The sequence below is a fragment of the Hordeum vulgare genome, chromosome 7H, assembly GCF_904849725.1.
Source record: "Hordeum vulgare subsp. vulgare chromosome 7H, MorexV3_pseudomolecules_assembly, whole genome shotgun sequence".
Classification (NCBI taxonomy): domain Eukaryota; kingdom Viridiplantae; phylum Streptophyta; class Magnoliopsida; order Poales; family Poaceae; genus Hordeum; species Hordeum vulgare.
The window spans coordinates 532,602,690-532,612,066 of record NC_058524.1 but is presented as its reverse complement, the minus strand read 5'-3'; the positions used below and the strand labels follow the sequence as shown (position 1 = coordinate 532,612,066).

The following is a 9,377-nucleotide window of genomic DNA, read 5'->3' as shown; positions in this document are numbered from 1 at the left end:
TGGTTGTCGACATTGACATGCCCCGTGAATGATTGTCTACGCCATTGCTTTCCACGAAGTGATCATCGACGAGATATTTATCGCCAAAGAAATGCTCAGTGATAACCCGACTAGATAGTTCAATGAGCTCTCGCTATATATATTGTACAAGCTGTTTGAGAAGGCCTAGCCATTATTCTATTTAGAGCGTCTCCACAAAATTGCTCCCTCGGTGCTTCACAGTTGCAATATCCATCATTTTCTAGGAAAATGCTATCTGGCTGACTTATTCTAGTGAACTACTCTCTACTTCACAGCCACATGATTCAGATCACACAAATGGCAGTTTCTGAATAAATTTGCCTCAAAATAAACGAACCGTCATGCACTACACTAAAAATGACACCCCAATGACACTAAAAATGCCAGGTCGTCCGCAAATGCCATCTCCGACAGCGAAAGTTATATTGCGGTCTTCTTTTTAGGGGTACTATATTCATCTCTTTACAACTCGCATCCACATCCTAATCCTAACCAGAAAAGAGAAGCCGAGAAGCAGTGCCGGTACATGGCCCGTGCAAAAGCAGACCAATCAGCGCACAACTGCCACCGCCTTTCGGGCCACGCCCCATGTACGCCCCATGCACGGCGCATGTGCCGCGAGACGGCGCCGCACATGCGTCCCGGAAAACCTCAGGGGCTAAAGTACAAAAGCGCGAATAAACAGCAGCAAAGCAAAGCCCCATTTTAAACCCAGTTTTATATTTTTTTTCCTCGTCACATCGTCCTCTTTAACGTTCACATTTCCCACGCGGCCCATCCCTCCCAACTCCGTCCGTCCGATCCCCCGCCGCAGCCAGCCGGCCCCACTCGCTCCCCGTCCCCGTCGCCGGCGCCCCGGAAAACCCCGCCTCCCCACGCCGCTGGCCGGGCCTCGCGGCTCGCGGCGGGCATTTCGAGCTGCGGCTCGCCGGGGACCGCGCCGGATCCGGCGGGACAGGCTCGGCGGTGCCGCGAGCTGCCGCTGCGGTCGGCGCAGATCCGTGGTTGTGCGCAGGGAATTTTAGGGGGTCGGCTCCCGGTTGGACTCGGCTCGAGTTGATTTCCGCGGGTTGGTGGAGGTAGGTTGGTGTGTGGGGGAAGCTGGTGGGCGGCCGCGGTACATGAGCCCCGGAAGCCTCCGCCGCCGCCGCTGCGTCTGTGGTTGGGGAGCTCTCGCGGCGCCATGATCGAGCAGTTCGTTAACTTCGTCATCCGCCCGCCACGGTAACCGCCTTGCTGGCTTATTCTCACTGCTTTGCCAAATTTTAGTTTGCTTTCAGCTACGAGTAGGTCGAACGTGCTACTTTTGACTTTTGTTGTCATAGTATAATGATGTCTACGTGCTTTCGATGGTCATACTTTGCTCTGCAAGTACGAGTGTACTGTGATTCGTCTATCAAGGCGTAATCCAAGCTTGTGGGGAATTGTAGTGAATTTTGGCATCTCATAGTAATGTTACCAATGCTCAAAGTGTAGCACTCGACAGCGTGTAAGTTATGTGCTCAAAATACAAAAGGTTAAGCAAGCGTATGAGCCAAAGTTTGTTGGTGAAGGCGTGAAGCCTTGCTATAGAGAATCGTGTACTAGTGTTCGAGGTGGACAAGTAGCTCCTCCTAATCATAAGTTCTCTAGTGGCAAAGTTAAACTGATCTGAGATACTAAATGGCAATTGCAACAAACTTTTGCATTTCGTTAACACATGTAGTTTCAACTCAACCGCGCTTCTCTCAAATTTAATTTATGCCTTTTCTTAAGACACATGAAAGTGGATGTTAAAGCTCCCAGAACTTTGGTATTCATCAAATGATATCCTTTTCTCTCTCTATATATGTACTGCTCTCAGCTGGTTAACTGGATGTATATTTACAGTGCAGAGTACAACCCAGATCAGTATTTATGGGAGCCAGAGTTTACTCTTGCAGGAAGAAAGTACAAACGAATAGATTTGGAGGCAAGTAAGGGGAGCAGTTATTGAGGCTCTTTGCTGGGTTCCATTTGCCAATGGAAAGACTTTATGCCGATTATCAACATTATTGTATATTGGACTTATTCTTGTACCTGTATGTTGTGGCAGCTTTCCAATGAAAGAAACCAGACCTTAAAGTGCAGCCACTATGTTCCCGCCGTCATCCCAGAAAACACCGCCCTTCCATGTGTGATCTACTGCCATGGGAATAGGTACTGACATTCTGATTCAGTGGATTTGGAAATATAGTTGTCTATGTTCTACTGTTTAACAATAAACACGTAGTGATGTATCAGGATTAATGATGGCATCTATTTTCTTTTCACATTTAGTGTATACCTTAAATAATCACCAATAATGCTGGCCAATTGATTTTTTTTTTAAACCTAATGCAGTGGGTGCAGAGCAGATGCAAACGAAGCTGCTGTCATACTTCTGCCTTCAAACATCACACTTTTTGCACTTGATTTCGCTGGATCGGGGCTATCAGGGGGAGAGTATGTCAGCCTTGGTTGGCACGAGGTGAACATTCATTATAAATTTCAAACAACTTTTTTATAATTTAGTGATTGCACTGTTCTGAAAAAACATACAACTACCAGAAACAGGATCTCAAGTCTGTGGTGTCCTTTTTGCGGAAGAATAAGGAAGTCTCTTGCATAGGTCTTTGGGGGCGTTCGATGGGTGCTGTTACAAGGTATTTTGGTTACAGTGCTTGCTTTCTACTTTTTTGTTGTTGCAAATTTCAGTGTCCTATTTCTCTTAATGCTGTAATGTCTTTCGTAAGTGTTCAGACTTCAGATACAACATAATACATTTATGAACCTTAAGAGTTTCTCTGTATTATTGAAATATCCTGATATTTGACGGTACTCTTCTCCATAAAATATCTTAAAGACTTAGGTTTTAATGCATGGAATTGTATTTTGATAGTTCATCACTTCTTTGTCCAAACTTTGATGCAGCCTGCTGTATGGAGCAGAAGACCCCTCAATTGCTGGCATGGTTTTGGACAGTGCTTTCTCTAACTTGTATGAGCTAATGCTAGAGCTTGTTGATGTTTACAAAATCAGAGTTCCTAAGTTCACGGTATGCTTATCTCTGCATAATATTTTCCTTCACTTTTATGATTGAGCTGATTTTTAGGAGAGGTGCGCTTTCTGTAGTTGACAAAAGATAGACTTTGGCGAAACATGGTTTACATGCTAATTGGTGATTTATTTTGCACAAGTGTCATTGTAGCTGTGCTCGAACTATCTTCTGTATGTATACACAAAAAGTGTTGTATGTGCAAAATGAAATGTACCGTGTTTACGTCCAGGAATATTCCGAACCTTACAATGAAATTTTCCAATTCTGGAAGTCTTCCAGCACTCGTTGGTTTGGTTTGCATGGCCCTAGTGTATCCTATACCATCTCTATTCTTAAATCTAGGTTGCTAGGGAAGCAAACTTTTGAATAAGCTATAGATTGAATTTGTGTATGAAATTACTTGCAGGGAATGCATAACATGAACATTTTACTGCCTCTCATGTTCTATGTGTTTTCAGGTTAAGATGGCTGTCCACTACATGCGCCGTGTCATTCAAAGAAGAGCTAAATTTGACATAATGGATCTTAATGTTGTTCAGGTTTGCCTTCTAAAATAGTACTATTCTTCTTGTTAATTACTAAAGAGCCAGATAGAACTTAAAACTAATGAAAATGTGATAGGTGTTAGGAAGTATTAGTATTCGTCTAGGAGTCCTTATTAGTCTATGTTTACTTTCCTTGGACCTCAAGTCTTGTGTAATATATATATATGCCCCTTGGGCCTTCAATAGAGGTAAGTTGCTTTCCTAACAATAGGAAGTGTTTGTTCCTGTTGCAAGTTGCAACAGTATGATGTTCCATATCGGTAATACATATCGGTAATAGTAATGTACTAATGTGCACTAGATATGAACTGTGCAACAGAGTACAGCTAGAAAGGAATAGCTTAGCCTATTTATGCTCAGATGTCTCCAAAGGATTGTAATGCAAAAATAACGTTTTGTTGTATACTTATTGCATGTTGAAGGTGGAATGTATTGGGTTCTCTGGGAAAAAGGGGCTACACTTTGCCACCGTTGACCCAATTCTAGCAGTGCAAGTTGCAGCTTGAATATTGGGCCGATGGTTTGAGTGGTTTCCACACATGAAATATCACTCCAGGGGAAATTACGGTTTTGTAAGCAAGCAATTGTGCATGTGAAACTGGAGACTGTTTTATGCAACTAGGAAACTCGTATGTGATGAGCCTAGCAGTTAGCCTCGTTTCCTAATAGGTTTCTCTGGCAATGCCATGGTAACTTGGTCTCCTAAAGTCCATTGAAAGAAGCATGCACCACGGATCTGCTGTGGGTACAGTGTCTCCACACATGAAATATCACTCCAGGGGAAATTACGGTTTTGTAAGCAAGCAATCGTGCATGTGAAACTGGAGACTGTTTTACGCAACTAGGTAACTCGTATATGATGAGTCTAGCAGTTAGCCTCGCTTCCCAACAGGTTTCTCTGTCAATGCCATGGTAACTTGGTCTCCTAAGTCCATCGAAAGAAGCACGCACCACAGATCTGCTATGAGTACAATCTTGGATCCAAGATGACAACATTGGACTGGTTTCCACCTTTTTTTGTATTGCTTGGTTTAAGAAACATGTAGATGTAACTAAAATGCAGAGAAGTGCTAGCTTAAGTAATTCAATCGATCCTATGGACGGGAGAAACAATAATGTAGAAATATTCTGGGCCAATGTTTACTGAATGAATACAACAATAAAAACTGATTAATCGAAGAGAACTAAGAAAATCTTCAAAGTAATACGGGTAAAGACCAACGGAAAGTTTGCATGTTCGAGTGTCAATTTCTGTAGCCAAAAGGTGTATGTTACTGGGTAGTTGACAACTAGCTCATGTACAGAGTTCATAAATTTTACAAGAAGGAATGAAACCAATTCTTTATTCTTCACACTTGTCTACTGGTTGGGAGGAATGAGTCCAAGTGGACTATGAAGTATACAGAGGTCAAGATGATGCGGTGCACATGCTGCTCGTAGAAGAAACTTATCCACCAGGAACCAAGGGCTAAAAGGCAAAAAGGAGGAAAAAATCACAAGTGACCATTATTTGGTAGTCTGTCACATGAGATACTTTATTATGAGAGTGAAAGTCTGTCACATGCAAGGGGAGAGTGGGCTATTGCTAGGGACGAAGGACTCTTAATCGCTGACACCACTTATGAATAATTTTCAGAGGGTAGTGCCAGCCATTAATAGTTCTTTTCCATTACCTCTTATGTCTTGCATGTGCTGCTCTAAACTTCTGTTTTGTGAGTCTAAGCTACAGGTATGCCATATGACTCTAGTGTAACCAACACAACAGAAATCTTGTGGTAATTGATTACATATGACTATTAGAAGTTGGTCAGGTACTATGAATATGGGTTATCATTTAGCAAAGAGTTCACTTCGAACGCTATCATGGAAGGTTGTGTGTCTGTTTTCACACATAATTATTATGAATATACGGAGACAAGTGAAATAGCTTCTCAGTGGCAGTACCTGCTGAACTAATCATGAATGCATTAGTTAGTTAGATGGAGAATGCCATCACCTACTTAAGATTGTCAAAATCAGTTAGCTAGTTGCATTGGAAAACTGTCCCTAGATTCAGGCAGTGATTCTGAGCGTGGGAACCTCTTCAAGTTACAGCTCCGACACAATTGCTAGTCTACTAGTTCCTATGATGGCGAAGTGAACACATTTTCACCCAATATATACCTGCCGACCTTAGTTGGAGATGGCATAGTTGTATTAGCTGTGATCACTGATATTAAGCCACTAGACTACTCTTTTAGTTTTATCTTAACATTTTTTTGCATTGACTCATTGTGATTTGTTATACTGGGTAGTCTAGTAGCGATGATGTCCGAAGTATTTATTTATAACCACCTTTTTTTGTATTAACGTTTATTTTTTTTTCCATTAGCTTGTTATGTATTAACATTTTTTTGCTTGTCTCATTGTGGTTAGATGTTCGTTTTTTTTTATATTTATTGTATTACCACCTTTTTTCTGGATGCATGACAAGCTTTACCTTGTCTCTTCACCAGTTTGCCCCGAAGACGTTTATTCCGGCATTATTTGGACATGCATCGAGTGACATGTTTATTCAGTCCCATCACACTGATCGTATTCATCAGGCGTATGCGGTATTGTGCTTGCTTTACATTGGGTGATCAAAATAATAATTTGTGGTGATCGATCCCACTGGGCATATTTTATTCATGTATTTGTATGTCTCTGCAGGGTGATAAAAATTTAATCAAATTTGATGGCGATCACAACTCCGCAAGGCCCCAATTTTATTATGATTCTGTTTCAATATTCTTCTATAATGTTCTGAATCCACCTCAATTTCCGTCTGCATGCTCAAATAAGCTAGAGAAGTACTATAACCGTGGGGCTGGAACTAACGAGGTAAATTTTCTCTTCACATCAGACCTTCTGCTTTCTGTTATGGGAACCCTGAAACCTTCCCAAGGAAATTACCTGTCAATTAACTTGACTTTTTCAGAGCTTACTGTATGAGATCATAAATGGTCTTAGGGCTGCTGGTACTGATGCAGGAAGTTCATCTGCAGCTGCAGCTAGTTTCACCAATGGTGCGGCCCAGCCCCCTTAGTAGCTGTAGGTAGTACTCACGAGTTACCTCTTGCTGTTCACTCACTCTTATTTCATTGTTTCAGCCACAAAATCAGTAGTTGAATTGCTGACGGAGAGGGTCAATCAACTGTCCGTTAAAAATGATAGTGACTTGGTAAGTTGACCAGACCATCAGTGGTAGATTAGCCTCTTGTACCAAAAATCTAAGGTGATATATCCTGATTTGAATGCAGGATTTCCTTTTGGACGAAAATCATAACCTCACTGAAATGGAAGAGAACACTGCAGAGTCTCATGTACAGGTAAAATTTGACGAGGCTTTGTTTTATTTCGAGCTGGTCGATTATTTTGCCACTGTTAAATGCAGCACTGCATTCTATAAAATATCTATCACTACGTACGTCATGATGCAGCCTGCCCATCTCTGTGATACTAAATTTCTTGTGTCACTATAGTGAGTCAACACAAGGGTGATGATAAATTTCATTGGTTTCTTATATCTAGGCTAGATTCAGAGAAATGATCTTCTAATCTTACTGATGAGAGGTTATATTCCATTTTAGGATAAAGCAAACAGGCAAAATGAGGAGTGCTGCTCATACACAAGTTCAAACCGAGAGAGCTGGGGAAGATGTTCTTCGTTAGGGGCAGCGAGTGATGTATCATCCTCCGGCGAGCGTCCTGGGGTTTCCGATCATAAGCATAAGGTACATGTACTTTTCAACTTCATATCTTCCAGACTCACATAATTGCTGTAAACTAAATATCAAAGAGGCACATCATAATATATATGCCAACTTGACAAGGGTTTACTTTACAACCCCTTTAAGGGAAAGCTTATGATCGGCTCAACCTTAAGCTGGCAAAATTTTAGAGTATTGGCAAAATGTTATTCCCAGAGCACAACTTCTCATAGTTTCAGATCTCCTCATTTGCTCCCAAACTACAGAGCATGACGCTAAGAGCTCTGGCGACGCCGTTGAGACGGATACGGCGGAAACCGCTCACCATACCAAAGGAGAGGAAGAACAGGTCTCTATGGAAGAGGCTAAACCAGGAGAGGCATGATATGGGGGAGAGCTTAACCCAGCGTTTCAGGCTGTGCCTCCAAGGCCAGTCCCAGCACAAGAGAACAAAGTCGTCCTGACAACTGTGAATACTCAGCTTAACCCAGACAAAACTGCTAGGAACACGATGATTCACCGACAAAATGCGCCTTGATCCTGACCTCTTGGCGCCAACCCTCCTGCATACTTACCACTGAATCTGTGAAGCCGGCCACATAACTGTCTGCCTTTGTTCCGTCAGATTGTTCCATGTTGCTCTTGTAGATCCCGAGTTTGTAGAATTGTAGTGTGACCCCTCCTGGTGTGGGGAAGGAACCCGTGCATTAGTATCAACAGATCAGTAGGCTTTCGAGTTCAAATAACACGCCATTTGTTTGTTGTTTGGGAACCTTATTTTGTACTATCTGGTCAAGGGGCAGATTGCCCATGAACTGTAACAAGTCTCTTGCTTGAGCCGTCTGGTGACTGGTGCAAAGTCGCCTTCGGGCGAAGCAACCATGGGCATTTTTATCTGCTTGGGAGACGGAAGTTGATATATTTCTTTCTTATTCTTGTAAGTGATGATACCTTTCTATTGTTAGAACATGATGCGAGTATTGTAGCTGTAATGGCAGATTGTACCATTTTTTTGTGAGAACATGATGAGGCTATGTAAGTCATGAGGATATTCTCTTGGGATCAGGAGAGGAGGAACATGTGTGAATTTCCAACTTATTTAGTCATGAGTTGGAGAATTCCAGCTAAAGCACCTTGGTCTACAAGTGAGGCTGGAACAACAACAACAACAAAGCCTTTAGTCCCAAACAAGTTGGGATAGACTAGAGGTGAAACTTACAAGATCTCGCAACCAACTCTTGGTTCTATCACATGGGTAGCAAGGTTCCACGCACCCTTGTCCATGACTAGTTCTTTGTTGATGCTCCAGCCTTTTAGCTATCTCTTTACAAACTCTTCCCATGTCAAGATCGGTTTACCTCGGCCTCTTTTGACATTGTCAGCACGTTTCAGTCGTCCGCTATGCATTGGGGTTTCTCAAGGCCTGTGTTGAATATGCTCAAATCATCTCAGACGATGTTGGACAAGCTTCTATTCAATCAGCGCTACCCCAACTCTATGTCGTATATCATCATTCAGGATTCGGTCCTTCCTTGTGTGGCCACACATCCATCTCAACATGCGCATCTCCGCCACATCTAACTGTTGCACATGCCGCCTTTTAGTCGGCCAACACTCAGCGCCATACAACATTGTGGGTCGAACCGCCGTCCTATAGAACTTGCCTTTTAGCTTTTGTGTCACTCTTGTCACAGGGAATGCCAGAAGCTTGGCGCCACTTCATCCATCCGTCTTTAATTCGATAGTTCTCATCCTCATCGATATTCCCATCCTTCTGCAACATTGACCCCAAATATCGAAAGATGTCCTTCTAAGGCACCACCCGCTCATCAAGGCTAATATCCTCCTCCTCGCGCCTAGTAATACTGAAAGTGCACCTCATGTACTCGGTTTTAGTCCCACCAAGTCTAAAACATTCCGATTCCAAGGTTTGTCTCCATAACTCCAACTTCCCGTTGACCCCCGTCCGACTATCATCAAATAGCACCACATCATCCGCATAGAGCATACACCATGGGATAT

General features: G+C 42.6%; 1 protein-coding gene across 1 annotated transcript; it reads left to right on the top strand.

Moving 5' to 3' along the window:
• The first annotated feature begins 977 nt into the window (after positions 1–977).
• On the top strand, positions 978–8,420 carry LOC123407578. The gene is made up of 14 exons (XM_045100745.1): positions 978–1,245; positions 1,891–1,972; positions 2,096–2,199; positions 2,383–2,509; positions 2,590–2,684; positions 2,953–3,076; positions 3,538–3,618; positions 6,120–6,218; positions 6,316–6,486; positions 6,584–6,671; positions 6,756–6,826; positions 6,906–6,974; positions 7,236–7,379; positions 7,622–8,420. Exons 1-14 carry the CDS (start codon positions 1,205–1,207, stop codon positions 7,817–7,819), a joined length of 1,494 nt encoding a protein of 497 aa, XP_044956680.1. The 5' UTR covers positions 978–1,204; the 3' UTR covers positions 7,820–8,420.
• The last annotated feature ends 957 nt before the right edge of the window (positions 8,421–9,377 follow it).

What these genes read in the sequence shown, in the direction of transcription:
- LOC123407578 (XM_045100745.1), top strand. Translation starts at nt 1,205, where the DNA reads ATGATCGAGCAGTTCGTTAACTTCGTCATCCGCCCGCCACG. An exon ending in ATCTACTGCCATGGGAATAG is followed by an intron (nt 2,200 to 2,382) that starts GTACTGACATTC and finishes AACCTAATGCAG; the next exon opens with TGGGTGCAGAGCAGATGCAA. An exon ending in TGCAGCTAGTTTCACCAATG is followed by an intron (nt 6,672 to 6,755) that starts GTGCGGCCCAGC and finishes TCATTGTTTCAG; the next exon opens with CCACAAAATCAGTAGTTGAA.